The sequence below is a fragment of the Phaethon lepturus genome, unplaced genomic scaffold, assembly GCF_000687285.1.
Source record: "Phaethon lepturus isolate BGI_N335 unplaced genomic scaffold, ASM68728v1 scaffold3325, whole genome shotgun sequence".
NCBI lineage: Eukaryota > Metazoa > Chordata > Aves > Phaethontiformes > Phaethontidae > Phaethon > Phaethon lepturus.
In genome coordinates this window covers 26,254-50,084 of record NW_010541013.1, presented here as the reverse complement: position 1 = coordinate 50,084, position 23,831 = coordinate 26,254, and the positions used below count along the sequence as shown (strand labels likewise).

The window sequence follows — 23,831 nt, the reverse complement described above, 5'->3', positions numbered from 1 at the left end:
TTAGTAATTGCATAGCCCACTTCTAATTCATTATTCAAATGCTTTTGGCATATCATGTCTATATATAGGTACGAAAATGAAATGGGGACTTGCAAAAAGAGAAAAGAAGGAATACTAGCATTCAAGTTCTAACATGAATGAATGGGGAAAATTCATATAGACAATTACAGAGCAATATTATGCTAATTTCATTGAATGGGTTGACCTAGATGCTAGGATAGTGTCGTTGTCTTGGATAATTGTGTCCAAAGCTTTATGTGCTTGTGGATGAATTTGTCAGAAGCTTATTTGGCCTGTTTTCTTTCTAAATAAAACTTTAACACCTTGATTCTGTTCCTGATTTGTAAGAAAATAATTTATTTGAGTAAATAATGTCTTTACTTGGCATTCATGTGTGACTAATGGCATGTAGCCTTTTATGCATAAAAGCTCTGAGTGCTATAACAATAAGCTTACAGTGACCAATTCTCTTCTGTTTTTGTTATTGAGGTGCCTTGAAGGCATTAGGTCAAAATTTAGTGAATTCTTTGACTGATTTTTGCACTGTTGCTGAACATGCTGCATGACCAGTTGCTACCCCTAGGTGCTTGTTTCTACATCTTCACCGTGCTGGTGCCAGCTTCTGCATGGCTGTGTGATGCACTGGTTGGAGGATTGATTTAGGCAAAATATGACCCAGCAAAAAGTTATGTTTTGGTCTTGTTGGTTCAAGTGACAGTACAACTGCTTACGCTGGCAGAATTCAAAGTCTGGAAACCATGAGAGTGATCTCACTAAGCACCTGCAGGGAGACTTCAAGCAGAGGAGTCGGAGTCTCTAGAGACTTCAGTTTTGACCTCTTTGAGCTAAATAACTTGGATAATCCTAGGCAATGTAAGGCTGTTTTTAGAAATACTGAAATGGCCTGATTCCTGGGCATACTTTCTAAACATTCAGGACTTTGTCTACCTCTTACTTTACTTATGTGGTGTTTGTACTGTGATCAAAATGTAGCTGTAGACCACAGAAGAATAATAAATGTTATTCCAGAGAGAAGACATAAGAGAAAAGGGACTGTGCTGTTTCTGGGCATGATTTTGCAATTAGTAGTACAGTTTCCTTTAAATGTTCAGCATGGTCAGATAAAAGAAGTAGAAAGTGAACTTTCCCTCTGTCTCAAATGAAAATTAACTGGGATGAATTCAAGAGCCTGCTTGCCTGTCACTGAGGTGTCTTTGTTCTAAGTCAGTAGCAGTGCCATAAAACTTAGAGAAGCGTAGCCTGTTTTCAGCACTCCTGCTGTCTCCTGTATCAGTGTTGCTAACCAGGTGATTGTAAAATATTACTGCATTTTGATGTGAGTAAGGGTGGGAGACGGGGATCACTCTCCTTGTCTAGTGCTCCACAAAATGACAGGCAAGTAGAGCGTAGCATGTCAAAGAGGTGGCCTGGGGAAGTTCACCAGATTTCTTCTGAATTGTGTGGATGACTTCAGACATAAGACTAGGTGTTTTAATGACTAGACCATCCATCCATGATTTGGGATATGCATATGTGAACTTTCTCCCGTATGGGTTCTCTGTGGGGCCCTGAATGACTGACTGGATCTCCCTCAGTTGAGAGTGCTTAAAGTACAAATGAGCCTTTCTCTGCAGGCTGCCTGTGAAAGGTTTTGATGTAAACCTTCCAGTGGTCACGGCAATGCAGTGAAGTGATAGCCTTTCGTACATTCAGAGACTGAAGGAGATCAAGGTTGCTTTCCTATCAGCAGAGTCACTAGCAGGAAAAGGTAGTCCAAGCGTGGGCCTCGGCTTGGAGGGGAGAGCATTGTGCTGACAGAACTGCTGCTGCTCCACTAATTCAAGGAAGGGGTAACCCATTAGAGCTGCTGCTTGTAGCCTTTCTGCCTTCAGCTTGTACACAGGATCACCTCAGGGGTGAACTGTGGAAAGGGAACTGATCCTTCGGTAGGGTGGGAACAGGGTTTCAGGGGGCTGCCTTCCCTGTGGCGTTACACAGGCAGCATCCATGGAGACTTCTCAGGACTGAGTTTCAAAAAGTACAAGGCCGCAAAAAAAAAGTATGAGTTTCTGCTTGTGTAAGTTTAAAAAGCCCTTGCTAAAGGTTCGGTGTGTAGACTCCGACCTGTTTCACTTCAAGTGTCGGGTATGTTTGAACTTCAAGTGAAACATTAGCTAATGCATGTCTGGGTTTTTTCCTTCAAGAGGCCCCAAGTCTCCAAATATTTTCTGGGATGCGAGTCCTTTACTCAGGTTTTTCTTGACTTGATTTTGGCAATTTTTGGCTGTGACGCTTTTTTAAGTGTCTTTAAGCAAGTAGCAAGGCTGGATTCAGCCTATTGTGTGAGGGGGTGAATGTGTCTGTATCCCCTGGAGCTAACTGCCCTCCTGGGGGAGGACTTAAAGTTTGAGGGACATGTTTACTAACATGAACTGCTAGCAAGTGGAGATGTTCTAGTGTCTGCTATGGGGAGATGGAGGGAAGTGTGTGTCAAGTCTCAAATCGGTGCATTTGAGGAAAAAAAAAAAAGGATAACAAGCTAGTCATTTTTCCCCTGCCCCCTTTTTTATAACCACTTTTAAAATTAAATAGGGAAGATAAACTGCTGGAAGCTAAATTTGCTCACCGCAAGTGAAAAAGGGAATGGCAATGTCTGCATCCTAAACAGGCTGAAATCACTAGCTGTATTAGAAGTAAAATTGTGTTTAGGTGAGTATCCTCAAATAGTAGGATCTCTCTTTCCTGACTGTAAAATTTGTAGAATTTCATCAAGAGAAACAATTTTACAGTGAAGCTGATCAGACACAGCTGTCAAATCCACTAAGTAAGCACTTTTTTAAAAGTTAATGAAAAATTACTTTTTTTTTTTTCATTTTGCATATGTGTTTGGAAAAGAAAGAACTTACTAGTTGCTGTGTTGGAAGAGATAAGACACACACCTATATATTTCTATATTTTGGTTGTTACCTATTACAAAATCACTAAATCTAAAAGATGCTGCTGGGTATTGTGCACCTCTGCTCCATCCCAGTGTGCATGAATGTTTTGACAGTGTCTCCTGTAAACAGGATACGGAGCTGTCAGAGCTCTGATTGCAGTTGTCAGTGTTTTGGAAAGTGCATGGACAAATTCTAGCTGCTTATATTGCTTGCGTACATGTGCGCAACCTTCCTCCTTTTCTTCTCCTGAGATGCTATTAATTGAATCTCTTTGTGATCAAGTTCAAAGACTAAAGACTCTGGATTAAACACAGCACGTAATACTGCCTTTTGCATTTTTTTTGCCATTGCTGTGTTACTTTTCCTGTGACGTTAATCTTGAATTGTTTGGAATAGCCTTAGAGCTGATTAGTTACTCTGTGTTTCTTGGTAGCAGCATATGAACACTGCGTTAATGATGCCTTACTATGCATGTTATTTTGGTTTTGAAAAAACAAGCATTGTTCTGATGCACCCTTGAGACAGAGACCCTGGTATGTAAACTCTCCAGAAATGTAGACACACTTCAGTGGAGAATCCCTAAACGGGATGCTTGGATGGCCTTTCCCAAGTAAATAAATATTGCCTCTTAGTTAGTTTCAAGAAACATGGCACACAGCTGCTCTTTACTCCTTGTTGTAAAATAATGGGCCATTTGCTGACTGAAGCAAGCTATTGGCATTATTGCTAGCAGCTGCTGAACTCTTTCTTAGTGTTAACTTAAACAGCTTGTAAATGTTAAATCATGTTGCAGTTTTGTTAGAGCGTGCCTGCATATCCCAGAGGCACTAGCTTAATACGTCAGACACTTTTTCACATGAACAGATGACATTTCTTAGGAGATTCCAAATAGTAATTCAGTAGTTTTACTGTGGTGGCTGAAGTTTCTTCAAAACTGCACTTTTAACTACAGCCTCACGAGTACTTATACAGCTTCATTTAGATGTGTTTCAGTAGGCTCAAAGCTGCTGAGCATGCTGTGGAATGACTATGCAGTCAAAGGGAATAGGCTGTCTGCTTACTGACCTGTTGTTTGGAGAGCTGTGACAAAGTCAAATCCAAATCTAAACGGAACAAAATCTGTGCAGTTTATTCTGTGCATTGGTTTAAAGTCACTTTCATATTGTAATGGTTTTGCTGCCATACAAGTGTGAAAAGCTTACATGAAATGTAAGGGTTTGCTGTAGAAATATGTGTTATCTGCATAATAAGCAATTAAATAATGTGCTGTGGCCTTTTAACAGTCCCTCCCACTCTTCAGCCAGTGGGAATGTGTTCTTAAAAACAAGACAAAGCTCCCAAACAAACTAATCCTTTCCTTCCTTCAGGTCAGATTCTGCTAGTGTTCTCCGTAGAAAGCACTGGTTAAGATGCCAGAACCTGGGTTTTGAGCCTGTCAAAATGATTGTAAATATAGCACTAATGAAAGCATAGATAATGAAGTAAAAGCTGCTGTATTATTGTAGGAGTTTAACTTTTTGATTTTAATCATTGTGAAGGTCAGAAAGAGGGCAGTGTTGTTGCTAGTGCATGCCATATAGAGAAATTATGCTTACCACCTCTAAAATCCATTCTCTCATCCTTACTTTTATGTGAGCATCCAGTGGAACTTTTTCTCTCTAGGGCAGTGGTATATGCTTACCGGAACTGTACTTTGTGCCTACCAAACTAGTCGAAACTGCAGTTAGTCTAGGCTTCTGGTATCAGCCTGTGAACCTAGATTAACCTAGCTACAATGTGACTGTTCCCGTACAAAGGTATATATTCTCTGCTGTGAGTTTGGATGGTGCTTTGGTTGTGTGTGTGTCTGCTGTTCCTCTTCAGGGTTCTCTCCTGGCTACTTGCAGAGGAATGTCCCTGAAGAGATGTGTAGGACAGGGACAAGTATTGTAGACTGATGTTACACGGATCCTATCCTGTAAGATGGGAGGTCCCAACTTGAGCTGGAACTTCTTAGGTCCTTGCATGAAGTATGTCTTGTAGGGCCCATGGTTTAGAGTACAGAAGATAATAAACAGGACCGTTTTTTGTGGTGGTTAAAGTATGAAACAGAAGAGAAATAAGTCTAACACTACAACATATACAAATCTGTGAGCAAGGGTTTAATCTCAAAACATTCAGTCATTCTATTTCCAAGGACAGGAGTAAATGTCACTCTTCAAGTAGGTGGATGTAAGAATTTGTTTCTGGACTTGTTCCTGAAAGCCTGGAGAAAGATTGGATAGTAGACAATCTAGTCGTTTTTAGTTAGAAATGAAATGGAAAACTCTCTGGGAAAGTAGAGGGGACTCCAGATTTTGTGTGTGTGATTAAATTATAATTGCATGACTGATGTGTTGGGGAAGACACAATTGTAAAAAGAATTTGGGATTTTTCAAAAACTTTTGAGCTCACTTTATTTGTAAAGAGTGGTGTAGTTCATTACAGATAGTATGACCATCCACTATCAGTTCTGGTCACATCTTTTTCAGTGCATTTCTAGTTCCTACCCCCCCTGCCCCAAGGTCCACCTAAAAATTCTACTGTTGCCCTTTAATTCTCTCCTGTCTACATGCATGTCTCATGCAGCAGATTGAGACAGCTTGCTGAGATTAGATACATCTTCAAATATCCAAAGTGGTACTTAAATGAAAAACGAAAGAAAAGAATCCTCAAACTGATTGAATATCTCAGTGAGGACTGTATGTGCCTTACTTCGAGTCTGAAAGTAACTTTTTTATGCTGCATTGTTAAACTGACAGAATGGAAGCCTGTTTAAGTGTTTGAGCTCAGGAAATTAGTTATGAAAATAGTGAGGTGAATTTTGATTCTCTTCAAAATTCTGATCTAGCAATACCTTATTGTGGCTGCACTCTAGGTTAAAATCTAGGGTTTTTTTGACCACGTGCATGTATTTGGGCTATGGTGTGATTTGGATGCTGATGAAAAGCATAAATGAGTTGAAAGCTGTCTGACACATACAGAAGGCTGTGTATCTGCCAAATCTTGGCTAATGCTGTAGTCTGAAGGCTGATCTCAGAGACCAATCTCTGGACCCAAAAATGGGAGGGACAAAGAAGTGAATCCCCCTGAGTAAGCAGCTTTCCTTGGTTTTATTTGATAATTCTGTAACCCTACTGAAAAGTCTGAATGGATGACCTAAATGTTGTTCCAAATCTAATTGTTATGTGTCTCTGAGCAAAGGAATAAATTGATCTTAAACACTAAGTCCTGCATTCAAGGATTTGTCTTTGGATTTGTAGATTTCAAGAAAGCAATAGCTACAGGAGCTGGCAGAACTTAAAAGCAATGTATGATGTACACCGTTAAGCATTTCTTTGCAACTGCAGAGTTTGACATACAAATAGGCTAGTGAATTGCCAAAGAAGTGCTTGCTTATCCAGGTAGGGATGTACATCACCAGTACCATCTTTCATGTTATTTGTGTGACTCATAAGTAGGCAGAGACACTCAGGTTTATTAGGGAGTAACTTCTGTGTTAGTAGGTAATTTGTGTGGGGAGAAGGAAAGCACTGAAGAACGGAAGTATTAAAAGGTGCAAAAGAAAGTTGTCAAAAGTACTAATCACTCTGTGGTTTTTTTCTCTTGCAGACCTTCAAGTGCTGACCTTCTTGGTCTATTAAGTTATTATAAACTTTTGCTGCTCTGCGAACATATAAAGATGTCTCGCAGCCCTGATGCTAAGGAAGACCCTGTGGAATGCCCCCTCTGCATGGAGCCTCTGGAAATTGATGACATCAACTTCTTTCCTTGCACCTGTGGCTACCAAATCTGCCGTTTCTGTTGGCATCGTATCCGCACTGATGAGAACGGACTTTGTCCTGCTTGCAGAAAGGTAAATATCCTGGAACAGCGGCTTGTCTTGCACATATCACAAGGCTCTTGCATTGTGTTGGTACCAAAGACATCCTTTTCCTTCGGGGAAACATTCATCTAGTCATGGCCTAGATCAAGGGTGAGGTGTTGGATCTTTCAGATTCTGTCTGCATATGTGTCGAAGCTGTTGTGCAACGGCTAGTCTTGGTTTGTTAAATTCAGAACTGGATTAATAGGGGAAGCTGTGGATCAGAACCAAGGCATGCTGATGCTGGGAGAACTGCCAAAAAAAAAAAAATCCTTTGAGTTGGGGTGCTCATGCATTGTCAAAATCTTTTCAGGAAGGACAGTGAGGATTCCAGCATCAAGGGTTTGTTGAGGGCCAAGGTTCAGCTAAATGAGCAGAGCTATCTGAGGCAAGCTTATAAAGCACCTGCTTCTTTTGTTTGTGGCACTGGAGCTTTTAATCCATATTTTTTTTGGACACTAAACTTGTAAAACCTTTTGGAAAATATATCCAATGGTGTTAAACCGTAAAGCATTAAAAAATCCAGGCTAAGTCTATTTGTCTAGTATTCTGATCTTTTTTCCAAATGCTTAAAGGTAGTACTTTGAGAGTCACACTTAATTTCTCCCTATCTCTTAATTGATGTCTGGCTGATACCTTGGTTGGCTACAACTATAAACTTCAGCTTCACTAAGTTGCCTTTTTCCTTTGAATTATTTTCCTCCTCCTTTTAGTGTTTTGCTTAACCTCATTATTTCCTTATCCTCAGTGTTTAATAAAATTCTTTCTCAGTATCATCTTCTCTTTAATGACTTCCCGTGATTGTAACTTTCTTGCCTGGCCTTCCTCTCTTTGTAATTGCAGCTAATTATGTCCCCTCATTCTCCTGCTATTTAATCGTGGTCCTATCCTCAGTTTATGCCTTTGTTGGCTTCCTGTCTCATATTACAGCTCCCTCTTCAGACCCTGAGTACTCGCTCTCACTATCTTTATTCACTGCCACAGCTTTCTATAAGCACTTCCAGTCATATTTTCTTGCTGCTCTTTTGGGCTTTGGCTACACTAGAGCTATCACTGCTAACCTGTGTTTGGATGCCTCTGCAAGCTTGAAGGCTATCCCACAGCAGCGTAACGTTTGTTAAGAAATTGCTCAAATTTGCTGTGATATTTGAGCTGTATGTACTACAAGGAAGATCTACCTGCCATCAGCCAAATCGGTCTCCACATGTGATACCTGCTGTAGGTGACACGTCCTGTATAGTAATTTTCACAGTACAAGAAAACTTCTACTCTTCTGGTACAAACGTGAGATTTCTGGAATTTCCTTGTCTGTGTAAGTCGCTTCATTTACCTGGATTTATTACACTACTTTTTGCCAACAACTGTTTGATTCATCTCTGCCTGTTCGTTATTGGAAGCTTATGGAATATATCTGAAAAATCACAGAAGCGGCATGCTATTTGCTGCCTCTGGGTGTCTGAATTCTTTGAAGTACGGATACTGCCACAGCTGCACTTCTTAATGTGGAATAATCTGGCATATGATATGTGCAAATATCTTGTCGAATTGGATACAGTTTGCTTAGAAAAACAGTTTTGGGAGGAAAGCTAGAATGAGTGCTACATTTGGAATGAAGTGCACAGACCGTTCCAGGAAAGGAAGGAGACCACCTCTTTTGCAATGGATGAGGATTATGTTCTTGATACTTCCTTCATCCGTGGACTGCAGGATGTTCTTGAGTAGAGTTACAGCTATATCGCTGGATTGTAGGAGATTTGTATGGAGGAGGCTGAGGAGTACACTGCTTTCATGGCATAGACAAAGACATTGTGGCACAGAGACCCCATCAGGATCTTGCGAATAACTCATTTTGAGCTACACAATTGATGGCAGCATCAAATAAGTCTGAAGAAGCCGCCTTTTGAAGTGTGCTAGACCTTCTGAACCAGGTATGTGTGTTTGTGTGCAGTGTGTCTAAATAGCTCCTATCTGTGTAGCAAGGTTTCTGGGGAAAAGATCTAATCAGTTTTCTAATTTGTATCTAGTAAGGGGTGTATTGTTGTGTTTTGATAGCTTAAAATGCTGAAGTGCAGACAATGGCAATGCAACAAAATTTTTCCAGGAAAGTTTATAGTAGGTGCTATGCTTTCAACAGGTACATCATGTTTATAATGTGTATACTAGTGCAGAATACTTAATGCAAAATGGACTGTGAATAAACATATATTAAAGCAAGACTGAGTGTGTTAGGCACAGTTACGTAATACAAAATTGCTATTTGTGCCAAGGGTGTTGAATGCAATGCAAGTTCTCCAGTGGTTTGATCACTAGTCTGTGGAGAGGAGCAATGAAGTTCCCTATCAAGGGGTTTCGTTTGAAAGGTTTGGGGGAGATTTTGGAAAAGTCTGTGATAAAGTAGTTTGGCTATATACTATAGTGGCACCTATGCCATTAGTTTGAAAGGCCTTATATATATTGCATATATACTGTTATTTTCCTAAGCTTCTCTAATTTATCATAGAATCATGGAATCATTAAGGTTGGAAAAGACTTTTAAGATCATCAAGTCCAACCGTCAACCCAACACCACCATGCCTACTAAACCATGCCCCGAAGTGCCACACGTGCACGTTTTTTGAACACCTCCAGGAATGGTGGCTCCACCACTTCCCTGGGCAGCCTGTTCCAATGTTTAATTCTAACCCAAAAGGTGTTAGCTTGCAGGTTTATTCTACCAAGGAGAAAATAACTTCTATGTGCTTGAACTGTTACATAGCTTAACATTTGCACGTGCAGAATATGTTCATGTGGCTGCAGTCAATTGAGCTAGTGTGTCTTAAGCTTCCTCCTATTAGTAGTGGTTGTAGACAAACATTTGCTTTTTGATTTGTGAAAATAAGTGCTAGTATGAATTTAACTTGAATGCTGGTTGGGGACTAGTACTTGTTAGTATTAACACATTAAAAGCTTTCTAAACTTTATTTGAATCTTCTGAAATAGACTCAGAAATTGTTTCTGTTTAATTAATTAACTACAAAAAGTACTTCCTTAAAAAATAGAACTGATGTGCTTTGAGTTCCTGATGCCTTTCAGAATTGTAGGTGTAGTCAATTGTAAGATGCTAAGCAAGTCTTCCTGTTTTTTCCAGTCAATTGATTTCTTAACTGTGAGTGAAATAGCTGCTAACTAGTCAAATTAGAATGAAAATATGCTGTCCTCAAAAGAGAATTCTATAGCCAAAAGCTGGTTTACAGGTCAGCAGGTTCACTGGTTCTGGTTGTAAAGCCAGTGATTTTTCTTTGCAGTGATTTTTCTTTTTTCTTTAAAAATCAGTAGCCTAGGTACTGTTTGTCATAAGAATAATATGTACCATTTCAGTTGCTTCTGTTGCTTTTAATAGAGGATAGCACTCAGACCTCAATGTCAGTTGTTGCAATTCAAAATCCAGCAATAAAAAAGCCTAGCTCCTTCACATTTCTTAATTGCTCTGCCCTTCCATCAAATAACATAACTTTATACACAGCTGTTTCTCTGGTGTGGCTTTGTCTTGTTCTCCAGTTCCTGAACTTTAGTGAGCTTTATTCATGCTAGCACCTTGTGTTAGAGATGGAGAGAAACAGTAAACTTCTACATTTATGACCAAGAAACTAACATGTTTTAAGTACATGTTTGTCCATGTTTCTCCTACTCCTGCCTCTGTAAACGGAACACCTGCTCTTAATGCACAGTCTCCAAATGTCAGTCGTTTTCTCCGGTGCTTTTAATCCCACAACTGAGTAATTTGGTGCAACAATTTATATTTCAAAATATATAGGAAATTGCTATTTTTAATTTTTTGTTATAAGCAATATGGTGTATACTATGCATAAACCTTATTGACTTTCTCTGTATTTCTCATTTCAGAACCTATTCGGTAGCAAGGCAACAACTGGGAAATGTTGGTGCATCCATTGTGTGGAATGAATGTGACCCATCTGGGAATGACAAAAGCAAAGTGCTTGATAAATCCCAGCTCAGCTTTCAACGGTTGGGAAAATGTGGGGGAAAAAAATCTGAAAGAAAACAAAACTTAAATGGCAAGAGAAACTTAGTCAGGAAGACTGAGAATTCATCAAGGGCCATCTCTGATTAAAGAAACGAGACTACAGAAGAGGCATTCGAACTTTTCATGAAGTTCTTGTAGGATTACCAGCAACTTGCAGTTAGTGTAAACAAAGCCTGGTAATTTTTCCATGTTGGCACTTCTTGTTCAGGTGGCTTCTATGGTTTTTGCTGAAGAGCATTTGTGTAACTTAAGTGGAGGGTATCAACTAAACTTAGCGGATCAGTGATGTTGACATCTCTTAATGTCTTGCATCTGAAAATACATGAGACTTGATGTAGCTACTTTGCTTGGATCTCAAATCCTCTACCAGCTAAGGAATCTGTGGTACTTGTTTAACCTATCTTATGCTTCTTGGTCATCTAGTCCCTTGTTTTATGCCATGCAAGGCAGAATTGGTTTAGCTATGTATGTCAAAGGGGGGAAAAAAGGTGGTCATGTCAGTAGCATTGCCACTTTAGCTGTTGCAAGACCTGAGAGCTTCTGGTATCTGTGGTCTTCTCCCTATCCCTATTACGTAGGGTTGGACAGAATAAACAACAGATGAAATGGTCTTGTGAGATATTGACATGAGCTGTCAATCCACCTTGCTTGGCTTTCAGAGCCATATTCCACCAGCCTTCCCTGCACGTGTTCTGTCTGTAGTTGAACTATCATCTGAGTTCATGAACTTCAACACTGGGGGAAGCAAACACTTTATTGTCCTATTTGTAGACTGACTTTATGTCCTTATTTGAAAGGAGCAGGATTTCTAATACTTACTACTTTTTAGAATTAGCTTCTGAAATGTTGGTGCTGTGCTTACTTGGCTTCCTCCCTCCTTAAATGCACAGTCTTTCTTATCTGTCGTCATGCCACACATTATGTACTGATAGGAAAATCATCTATCACATCTTAGGATTGGGTTTCTGATTTATTCTTGGGATTCAAGAGGTGCATGCAGATTCATTTACAGGTCCTGCAAATCGGGTATCTAGCTACTCCTGTTTCTTAAAAGCATTAAATATGTCATAAGAGTGATAGACATATATATGAAATACTTCATGTATAATACAGCTCTACAGTATCTAGCAAGAACTTTTGATGATACTGTTGCTCAAACAAGTGCTGTTATCAATGGTGGCAAATCAACTGCTGCTACTTCTTAATGATTGAAGCCTTATTCAGGCAGTTTTATACTTTCTGCTGAGATGATGATGTTTCTCTTCCCTGATTCTGAAGTTGCTGTTTAGTTGGGTGCCTCCCAGCAGTTCTTGTTTTCTCGTGTGTAAGTACAAGTTTTACTACAGACAAGTAAATGTTCTGCTCAGGGTTATGCTTGAGCTACATGGGATGTTTCATGACTAATGTTCAGGACCTCTGGCAGCAAATAGCTGTACAGAGAAGGAATATACTGTCTGACTTCTTGTTTGAGAATACGCTGTGAATGTGGCTGTACTTCGCAAGAAAGAAGCTGATGAACTTCGGCACTGTTTGCCTTACTGAAGCCTTACTGAACCTACTGAAAACCATGAATTCATTTGTTGCGCAGTACCAGAGAGCAGCATGCTTGAATATCTTGCATAGTATGGGATGTGGAGAAGGAATTAATCTGTGGAAGGATGGATTATGCGTATGATACCACATCACTTGATGTAGGGCGAGCCATTTTATTTTTGGAACCATATCTACCCTGTACTGGTGGACTGGTTTTCTTCCCATTCCTCCCTGAACTCAGCTTGACTGTGATAACTGAATTAACTCTCACTTTGCTGGGCAGTCTTTCTCTTCCCTAAAACAAATCAATATCTATTCTTTATTCTACATGATTGACTAACGTAGACTTTGAGAAGCTCTTTTAAAGAGTGAAATGTTTTGTAGAATTATTCTGCATCTCTGAAGTCCTCATGTGTACCTGTGTTAAAACTTGAGATAATCATTGTCCATACCTAATCTCAAGTGACATCACTAACAGATCATTGCTCTTCAAATACATTGTGAAATCTGTATAAAGTTTTCAGCATTACTTGTGAATAACATAACTTTATAGGAGACAGTACGGTTTTAACTGTTCTTCAAGGGTAACATGAGTCCTTACAGTGTTTTCATGTTAAGGACTTAGTTCTGTACCTTTAACTACTGCTAAAGTATCTTAGAAGTTTAAATTCCTTTGTGCTACTAAAAACATGTTCCAGAGAACTTGGTGTTTAAACATGAGATGCCTTCTGCTGAAGTCAACTGCAGTGTGTTTTCAGAACATGTCTCAAGTATAGCATAATGATGCTGAACTCCAGACTCTTTAAACTGTAAAATGGATCTTGTTTTGTTTGGAGATGTACTCAAACACTATCAGGTCTGAGTGCTTGGTGGCTCTTTCAGTAGCATCATGCACATATGAGGAATACATGCTTTTAACCTAAGCCTTATTTTCATCTGCTGCTGTAGATTTTCTCTGGTCATTCAGTATGACAATTAGTTTTTTATTCTACCATTAACAGAGGACAGTCAAATTCATTTTTGTTGGACTTTCACACCAAAACCTTTGCTTATGGTAGTACAAGCAAAGAACTTAGCTCAACATACTGGTGAGCTTAACTTCTTTATCTTAAGTCTTTACCTTAATGCACATCTACTGTACTCTTTTTTTTTTTTTTTTTTTTACTTCTCAGTGTTTAGAAACACTACTTTTTGTTTGAGATGTATTTTATATATATGTAAAAAATAATTATATACTTACTATATTTATATACTTGAGGAAACTGGTACAGGTAAGGAATATGGGACTGCTTTGAGGAGTAATCTGGGGCAGAGGACAGTGCACTATAGTGTACAAGATCAGGCTAAAATACTGCCTTTATAACAGTGCTCTGCATGAATAGAGCGATCTTTCTAGGCAACTCTGAGGGCACTTGTATTTCTGTTAGATGCTTTTAAGATTAGAATCTACAGTGTCACATTTGTGTTGGAGGATTTATCTGTAGGTGATAATCTTGAAGTTAAAAACGCGTCTGTGTCCAGGAAAGACAAAGCCCAAGTTTCAAACTGGTACACAAGCATGGCAAGAATACTCTTAAATCAGTATGCAGCAACTGTATTGCAATCTGTCTCTTCGCTAGAAGTTAACCATGTAAAGATTGAGCTGTGTAATGGTGTTAGCTGTCTTGAACTTGGTGGGCCTCTGAAATTACATTTGTATTTTGATTTCTTCTCCTGTAGTTTTTGTTGATACTCTTAAGTATCCAAATCTGTGACAGACAACTAAATATAAAATGAATCTGCAGGGCAGACTTTCACCCAGCTTTACTATGCTATGTTAGTGAAATCTTAACAGGATGTGTTGGCTGTTGTGTTGCAGCTGCTTGTAGTGTTACCAAACTGACTAGGCAGCTGGGTTAGAATGTGGCTATTTCCCAAATCAGTATTATGTCTATAAATAGGAGAATTCCATGAAAATATGCAAGATGTTCACCTTCCTCAAAGGACTGAACATGCTACTTCTATAATGTGGCTGGCCATAACAATCAGAACAGTACAACAGAAGGAAGAGGTTTGTGCATTAAAACATCAGGATTAATGATTTTCAAATGCATTTTTTCTTATATGGGTTGTTTTTAATGGTATTTGTTATATTTAGCCATATCCAGAAGATCCAGCAGTGTACAAACCACTCTCCCAGGAAGAGCTGCAAAGGATAAAAAATGAAAAGAAACAAAAACAAAATGAGAGGAAACAGAAGATATCAGAGAATCGCAAACATTTGGCCAGTGTACGGGTTGTACAGAAGAACCTTGTCTTCGTGGTAGGGCTCTCTCAGCGCCTAGCAGATCCAGAGGTGAGCAGTTAACACTTGCAGATCTTGCTCTTAACTTACTGTTAACCATTGGAATACCCTTGTCTGTCTCCCTGATTGGTGTAAAATGAAGCAGCATTGAAAAAGTTCACTGATGGTGAGGCCCCCTCTTCTTAAGGGAACCTACACAGCTTCCTCCTCCAAAATAACCTCAATAAGTGTTTATGTCTTTGCTTTGGAGAGTATGGATGCTGTTTTTTTAAAGGAGACTGTTCTTTGTTTAAAAATGGCTTGTTGTTAAGCTAAGAATAAGCTTAGAGGTTTTTTTTAGATACTCATTTTCCTAGGCTGGATCTGGTGTCATGCACCACCAGTTCTAAAATGGGAGAACAAATATAAAGTGTAGCACAAACCTGTTGGGACAGAAGAAAAGCCAACACTTGAAGTGTAACTAGGAAGGAGCATAAAGGTGATGTCAGTTGAGGAAAAAAAAAAATTCGTAAGAGGAAGACCTAGGAAAGAGTTGGCTTATTACTCTGCATCATCAAAAAAAGCTTTTCATTTGAGAAAACTGGTTGTGTTTAAAATTATTTATTTACTTCCATTATGAGTCAGCTGCAGGTGGGTAATGGACTTAGTGCTAATGAGTAAAAGTACTTTTGAGTTAAAATTTGGAGGGAATGTACTACAGGATAAGATAGATGTCTTGAAAACTACTGTGTGAAGTTCAATCCACCTGATTGGACTAAACTGTGTGGAGAAATCTCAAACAGAAGTGGCTGTTTCTGAGGTCTCGGTATGGGCTGCATTTTGGTAGACTGGGAAAGAACAAATGCAAAAAGCTGCTTTTAGTGAAGGGGAAAAAAGTATGGATTTGAAAGGAAGAGAAATATTAAAGTGATCTGTTGTATAACACTTTGGTTTCTACAAGACTGTAGCAACAAGGATTTATTTGCAAGCAGCTGTCAACACTGGCTTGGTGCTATTTATTAATGAAAAGTGTATTTGGTTTCTTTGACCAGACAGAGGTTTTGTGAGTAATAGAAATAATAATGTATACAGTTAACTATTTTTTTTTGAACCTCAGAGTTGTGCACCAAATACTTGAAGTAATTAGAAATTGGTTTATTGGTGTAGAAAGTGGGGCAGGGGGTGTGTGTACTAGGTTTGGTGGTAGCGCTATTCTCAGTGATGTACCAGAGGGTACTTAATGGTACATGGGTACATAATAATGCATATAGCACCAAGATGACTTGATTTCCAAGAAACCTAGCCTGAAAGAGGGAGATCAGCTAAAAAAAAATAAAAAATTATGCAGTATATTCAATTTACATCTTTCACTTTAATTGTGCAGGAGATTTGTTTGTTTAAGATAATTTGGAAGGTGAGATTGGCTGCTATTTGCTGTTTCTGGAAATAGATCTGTGGATACACTTCTGTGACATGCTCTTGTGAAAATTGTGAAGGCCATGCTGCCAAATCTTACCAGGAATATAATCTGCAAGACACTTTAAGAAACTTCTGCTCTACTCAGGATTGTCAGTCTCATCTGGAATGATGCCGGAGGGTGGGTGTAGGATCTTTCAAGAGGGGTATAGATCAAGTGAAGAGCAGTCAGAGACCAGTGAGTGACTGGTTGTCTATACAACATGCCCTGTAGTTCTACAGGATGTTACAAATGATCTTGAAGGCGTTGATGCTCCTTTGAGAAGGGAGGAGGTGGTTAGGTAAAGAAGTTCTTGGAACAGTACACTTTAACTGTACTATCCATTGTTAATATGAAGATGGAGCTGGGGAAACAAATCTTCCTTTTTAACCTCTCAGGTTATTGTCTAGAACTAGAAATATCCTTAGCTTATGTAGCTTCAGTCTGAGTAGTCAGTACTTCTGCACCTCCTTCCGTCACGGGGAGAAAAAGAAAGGCTTTTTGGTACCAAATGGGTCAGATACATTGCCAGTTCCATTGGCACACAGGTAACTTATTCAACAGAATTGCTTAATATGCTAGAGATGTTCCTGCTTTGCACAGGATCCTTAAATGGTGTGTTACTAGTAACTGATGCAGGGAAGGGTAGGATAGGAGGGTTTTTTTTCTTCAGGGATGTGATATTTACTCATTCATTTCAGCAAGATGTTGATTCTGAAATGTCTTTTCTTGCCCCTGGGAAGTGTCATATATTGTCTTCCCATATTTAGTCTGGTCTTCTGAAAACTTGAGGCTATCTCAAGCTAACTGGCTTACTGTCTTTGGAGTGGGGCAAGTGAGTCAGGATTCAGCATTTTGTTCCTAGCAGTTAATATATCTGAATGCAAGTTTAAGGTGGTAATTTTAAAACTGGAATGAATGTCACTTTTATTTTTTTCCCTTAGATTATACAATAGATACATACAGGAATATTTCATGCTGAATGGGATGTATCTTGCAGGAGTAGGCTTTGCGTACCAAAATTACCCAGTTGTATAAATACAACATAAAATGTGGAATATAACTCATTTAAGTTCTTTACTGCAGTGGCAATGTACTCTATTGCAAGTAACCTTGTTTTCTATTGGAAAACAAATCTGTATCTATATTCTCTCCTCCTCTTTGTAAAGAGACCTGCTTTTTACTAGTTAAAGCTGTTAGTTGCTCAGTTGCACAGAAAAATAAACACAGTCCTGTATGAATTAACTTTCCAGTGTACCACTTTAACTTTCTTTTCTTGTAGGTTTTGAAACGACCAGAATATTTTGGGAAGTTTGGTAAAATACATAAAGTTGTTATTAATAACAGCACATCATATGCAGGCTCACAGGTAAGTCAGAGACCCTGGTGATTTTTTTTTTAATTCATTTAGAGAAAATACATGTGTGCAGAGTGAACCTGAGGCTTTCTATTTCTCATTAAGTAATAGGTTAAAGAAGTAAAAAGAAAAAAAAAGATGGTATTGCAGAAATCAAATTACTGTTAAGTTACTGAGGTATTGTCCAACTAGACACTGAAAGTTTTGATGCAAGATGCAATGTAGACAGATTAAAAACTGGGAGATGGGATGAGCACCTTCAAAGAAGCAGCAGTGAGGCATTTACTCACTATTCTGCATTTCAGGGATAAAATAACTAAGTATTTTTAAAACTTTCAAGGAACATTTTAATGCATTTCTTCCTTTCCCCATTTTTTAGCATAGCATCTAAATTTTTATGAATTCTACTGGTTTTATCAGTTTTTCTGTTAAAAGCATCTAGCTGTGAATGTAGCAATTTATGAAATGAGCTGCTAAAAAAGCAACTTAATGTTCTGATCTGTCTGGAGGAATTAAAAAAAAAAGAAATGGTATGTTTTTCTTTCTAGGGTCCAAGTGCCAGTGCATATGTAACCTATATCCGGTCAGAAGATGCTCTCAGAGCCATACAGTGTGTCAATAATGTGGTGGTAGATGGCAGAACACTTAAGGTGGTAATATTTTTGCATTCATATGTATATGTGCTAGGACACCTATATTGGTGGATAGTATAAAATTTTATTTGCATAGATATGCTTGTATGGCTGAAGAAGAATGTCCAGTTTATTGGATGTTAGGTTTTGACCTATTTTCCTAGCATTAATCAGAATGTGGAAGTTCAGTGAGCTTCCAGCAGGCAATGTTGTAGGAGGTTAGCGGGTAACTTAAAAGTTTGAGACGAAGACAGAGATGCACCATCTCTCCCCTCCCACAGTGGCTCTTTTGCTGTATAGCTTTAATAGCACATTGTGAAAACCTGGTTATTTGCTTTTACAGAGCATTTCTGTAGTCCAGACCCCACACCTCTCAAAAGCTCCCTGGGAAATGCAAGTTTTTTTTCCTTTTAGTATCTGTGTAAACAGGTATTCAGGCTGACTTGGCCAAATTGGTGGCTATAGAAAATAGTCTAGTTAATATTAATTTCCTGACCCTGCTACAAAACATTAACCAGTTTCGTGTAATACAAACTCATAATTATCTTATTTGGCTTCTTGTGATTATGAATGCAAATATTTACTGAGGCTTTTATTTTGGTGTTTATTTAGATTGGATGAAAATAGAAATACATCTTAATTAGATAATCCTCCAGTATATAGGTTTCTTACAATTGGACTTCCTAATCCATCTGCATTAAAATTGCATTATGATGGAACTCCAAATCTTGGGAAGGAATTTTTATGTTTCGCAAATATAGCTTTTTTTTTTCTTATGTTGTAAAAGGCATTCTTAACCTCTAGTACTTAAGTAATGATTTTTTTTTCTGGTTCAGGCTTCATTAGGTACAACAAAATACTGCAGTTATTTTCTGAAAAATATGCAGTGTCCAAAACCAGACTGCATGTATCTACATGAGCTGGGAGATGAAGCAGCCAGTTTCACAAAAGAGGAAATGCAGGTAAGTGTAATGAATGGGAAACACATGAAATGTGCGTGTATGTATCTTATTGTGTATAATGTAGCCTTTTGCTGAATGTTGTGGCAGAGATGAATTTTGAAATCTAAAAGGTGATTAACCAGTTGGATATTGGAAGTGAACAGTTAAATTTTTTCATTGCATGCTGATTTTAAAGGCTGAGAAGTCCACTGGGTGTTCATGAGTCAAAAAGATGGAGGTAAACTCCTGAATTCAAATAACCAAGATAAACCAAGAATTCAAATAACCTTGAATTAGCTACTTGCGCTTTGTTCATACCAATGCAAGGTAACATATGTTACTTTAAATCTCTATGAAAGAAGTTAGTGCAGATCTGGGTTTTCATGCAGGTTTTGTGTGTGTGGCCAGTTATCATGGCTTAACTACTGTACTGTCATTTGACTATGCTGTCTGAATTCTAATATCCCTGTTAGCCTGTGAACAGTATAGAAACTGTTCTGAAATAAAACACTGAGGGTTACTGTAATAGAGCATAAATACTGATGCAGGGATTTTTTTACTATTTCAACATCAAAATACTTATTATCTAGGGTAGGGATGCAAGTAAATAGATAGCTTTACTTTCTTATCTCTGCATCCATACTGTAATTTTTCCATGTGGTCTGTCCATGAAGCAGGTGGTCCCCACCCTTAGTGCTAGCACAGATGTTGTACAAGTAGATTTTACTACTTGTGTTAGGCTGATGTAAGTGAGAGAATAAGGAAGAATGTCCATATTAAACATTTCTTCCAAAAATTAGGAGTTATTTCTGACCTTTTCAGCTAGGTTTTCATAAATTAAAAAAAAAAAAAAAAAATACCCTGCTGGTTCAGATGAATAGTTCCTGTAGTATATATTGTTGCAGATGGTGGCAATAGGAGGTAAAATTCAAGGAGAACTTGCAAACCAGGCCATCCTCTCTGTTAATTTCCCCTGTATTTCTCCCACCATCTAGATATGTTATATTATACATGCTTGAGGGTTCCTGTCTAGACTTTTTAGCTTGTTATAGAACTGTCAGCCATTAATTTAATCCACATTTTGAACCTACTGACACTGTCAACCCTCTAGTCTTCTGTGGCAGCAAGCCTCAGAAGTTCACCAGATGTTTTGTGAATTGCTTTTTTTTGCCTGTGTTAAACTGATCTCCAGTTAGTTTTGTCAAGTGTCCTCTAATTTTGCATTGTAGTACTTGCTGAAAGCAAAACCCTTATTCACCTTATCCATTGCCTTTGTAATGTTGTAAAATTTCATCTTATCTCTCTCATCTTTCTCTACAAATCACACAGTTTCTGGGCTTTTAAACTTTTGTAAAGCAGTTGCTCCCTTTCTGTGGTAATTTCTGTTGCCCTTCTCTGTAACTGTGTCTTCCTTGAGATGTAGAGGTCAGATGCTTTATACTCATCATGTGGGGGAAGGAAAGTTTAATGTAACAGTCCTTGGTGTTTTATGTGTAGTGTGGTGTGGGTGGGTTTTTTGGTTTGTTTGGGTTTAAGTGCCCTTTCTAATGATGCCCAGCACACTTTTTTTCTGTTTGGGTGCCAATGCATAATCAACTAACAACTTCAGAGATCTGTTGGTAGTAATCTCAGTGTCTCTTCTCAGACTTGTAACAGCCAGTTCACGTATAAATAGAGCATTAGTATGGTTTAGGCTACTTTCTCTTGGTGTGTTACCTGACATGTCTCTGAAGCTTATTTTCCATCTTTTTGCCTGTGTCATGAGTTATCTGGGGTTCTTTTGGAGTTTCTCATTATCAGCATGGCAAATACCAAAGAGCTTGGTATTATCAGCAAAGAACTTGCTTTTCACTCCTTTCTCATGCATACCAATGGTATTGTATAAAACTGATGCCAGTCATCAGGTCTCTTTGCTTTGCTTCTGCACCCTAAAAGAGTGACCAGTAAGTCTCACCTCTGCCTTTCTATCTTTGAACCAGCTTCAATCCTGGTTGAAGAACAGAAGAACCTTCCCTCTACCCCAGGGCAGCTTCATAAATAACTTCTGTTGTGAAGCCTTATCAAAAGCTTTTTTGAAAATTTTGTGAATCCTCTTTACTTATGCTTACTGACACTATCATAAAATTCCATCATGTTAGTGTAGTAGGATTCCCCTTTACAGAAGATGTTCAGATTCATTCCCAGCAGACTGTTTATCTATGAACTTTGAGTGCGCCCTCAGTAAGTTTGCAGACAATACTAAGTTGGGCAGGAGTGTTGATCTGCTGGAAGGTAGGAAGGCTCTGCAGAGGGATCTGGACAGGCTGGATCGGTGGGCTGAGGCCAGCTGTATGCGGTTCACCAAGGCTACATGGCAGGTCCTGCATTTGTGTCACAACAACCCCATGCAACGCTACAGGCTTGGGGAAGAGTGGCTGGAAAGCTGCCTGGTGGAAAAGGACCTGGGAGTGGTGGTCGATGGCTGGCTGAATATGAGCCGACAGTGCCCAGGTGGCAGAGAAGGCAAATGGCCTCCTGGCTTGTATCAGAAATAGCATGGCCAGCAGGACTAGGGAGATGACTGTCCCCCTGTACTTGGCACTGGTGAGGCTGCACCGCAAATGCTGTGTTCAGTTTTGGGCCCCTCACTACAAGGAAGACATTGAGGTGCTGGAGCGCATCCAAAGCGGAGCAGCAGAGCTGGTGAAGGGTCCAGAGAACAAGTGCTATGAGGAGCGCCTGAGGGAACTGGGGAGGTTTAGCCTGCAGAAAAGGAGGCTGAGGGGAGACCTTATCATGCTCTACAACTACCTGAAAGAAAATTTTAGCAACATGGGTGTTGGTCTTTTCTCCCAAGTAGCAAGTGATAGGACAAGAAGAAACAGCCTCAAGTTCTCTCAGGGGACGCTTAAGTTGGATATTAGGAAAAATTTCTTCACTGAAAGGTTATCAAGCATTGGAACAAGCTGCCCAGGGCAGTGTTTGAGTCACCATCCCTGGAGGTATTTAGATGTGGCGCTTAGGGACATGGGTTTGTGGTGGGCTTGGCAGTGCTAGGTTAATGGCTGGATTTGATGATCTTAGATCTTTTCCAACCTAAACGATTCTATGACACCTTTTTTTAAGGTAGACTTTATAATGTTAGGAGGGATGGAGGTTGAACTTAGCAGTCTGTAGTCCACAGGATCCTTTCTACAGCCCTTTTTATAAGAGGCAATGGCAACCTGTCAGCCCTCTGGCCTAACTGCCAGTTAAAACTGGTAAGCTACATACCTTTGCCAGGAATGCAATTTCACATGAATTCCTTCAGAAGTCTTGAGTGGATTATACTTGATCTTGGTGACTTAAATGAATCTTCCTGTTCCTTGTTACATTCCTTAGACTTTCTTCTTGATTTCATATTGCTTTCTTGGAAATCATTGGCAATTACACAACTATTGAAAAGTGCACATGCTTTCAGTGCACCAGCTTTCTGGAGTTTGGGTTAGTGAATGAATTTACATGTCCATTTAATGAGAGTGAATGTTCATTGTCACAGACTTTGATTCTTTAATTAAAAAAATCAATGCATGAACTTCCATTCTAGGTTCAGTAATTGTTAATAGAGCTAAACATCATGAGAAACTATGAAGAACTGGTAGAAAAAGTACTACAGGAAGGACATTGAGTTGCTGGAGCCATGCCCAGAGCAGGGCAATGAAGCTCGTGAAGGGTCTGGAGAACGAGTCTTATGAGGAGTGTCTGAAGGAACTGGGCTTGTTTAGCCTAGAGGAAAAGGAGGCTGAGGGGAGACCTTTTTGCTCTCTATAACTACCTGAAAGGAGGTTGTAATGAGGGGGGTGTTGGTCTCTTCTCCCAAGTAACTAGCAATAGGATGAGACGAAATGGCCTCAAGTTGCACCATGGGACGTTTAGATTGCATATTAGGAAAAATTTCTTTACTGAGAGAGTGGTCAAGTATTGGAACAGGCTGCCCAGGGCAGCAGTGGAGTCACCATTCCTGGAGGTGTTCAGAAAACATGTAGATGTGGCACTTCGGGCCATGGTTTAGTGGGCATAGTGGTGTTGGGTTGACACTTAGACTTGATGATCTTGAAGGTCTTTTCCAATCTTAATGATTCCATGATAACTCCAGGAAGTTTCTGGAAGTGAAGTTAGGAATTTAGGTAAGGTAGGTTGGAGATGCTAAGTTTGGCCTCTGGATTGCTTCTTATAAGTGAAATATCATTAGTGCAAGCTCCTATATAGGATTTTCATTTTGTTTGTTTCTTATATTTATGTGACAAGTGAGCTTAGGACTGGCCTGATGTTCCTGGCCATGACATTCAGTCTTTTGCCACTGAAGTTTTAAGCAATGAGATACCCAGGGAGGTTTCTTTTTACTCAGCTGCTTAATGTTTGCAGTGCAGATCTGTGCATCTGAGCTAGTTCACAGAATCACATAATAATTAGTTGTTCATATTCTGCTCACAGCAGATGGCAAGAAGCATTTCCAGGGTGCAGCATATCTCAAAGTTTGCATTTAGGTGACCCCCACTCTACAACCACTGTCTTACTGTAGGTAGTAGATTGGGTGTAGACACTGACAAAGTTGGGTAAGAGAATGCGTACATCAGATGTTTCATTGTCCTTTTTGAGGGTTGTGTAGGTTGTTTTTTTTGACATGTTCAGAATCAAGCAGTAATGGAGAACTAGAGATCTAAGTAGCAAAAATCTGAAGATATTATAGTGTTTTCCTGATGGAGTATTCAGATGGAATATGCAGTTTCTCTTCCAAAGGAGCCTGTAAGGGAATTTAGTTTCTCAGCAGTACTGTTTTTTGAA

At 39.2% G+C, this 23,831-nt stretch overlaps 1 protein-coding gene across 1 annotated transcript in view; it reads left to right on the top strand.

Annotated features, from left to right (window-relative positions):
• Positions 1-6,573: 6,573 nt before the first annotated feature.
• Positions 6,574-23,831, top strand: part of CNOT4 (CCR4-NOT transcription complex, subunit 4) — a gene marked incomplete at its 3' end in the record, with an annotated part of 28,187 nt that continues 10,929 nt past the window's right edge. The window contains exons 1-5 of the mRNA XM_010287587.1: positions 6,574-6,813; positions 14,517-14,714; positions 17,381-17,467; positions 18,004-18,105; positions 18,924-19,049. Of these exons, the coding sequence (XP_010285889.1) occupies positions 6,640-6,813; positions 14,517-14,714; positions 17,381-17,467; positions 18,004-18,105; positions 18,924-19,049 (687 nt within the window). The remainder of the gene's footprint in view (positions 6,814-14,516; positions 14,715-17,380; positions 17,468-18,003; positions 18,106-18,923; positions 19,050-23,831) is intronic.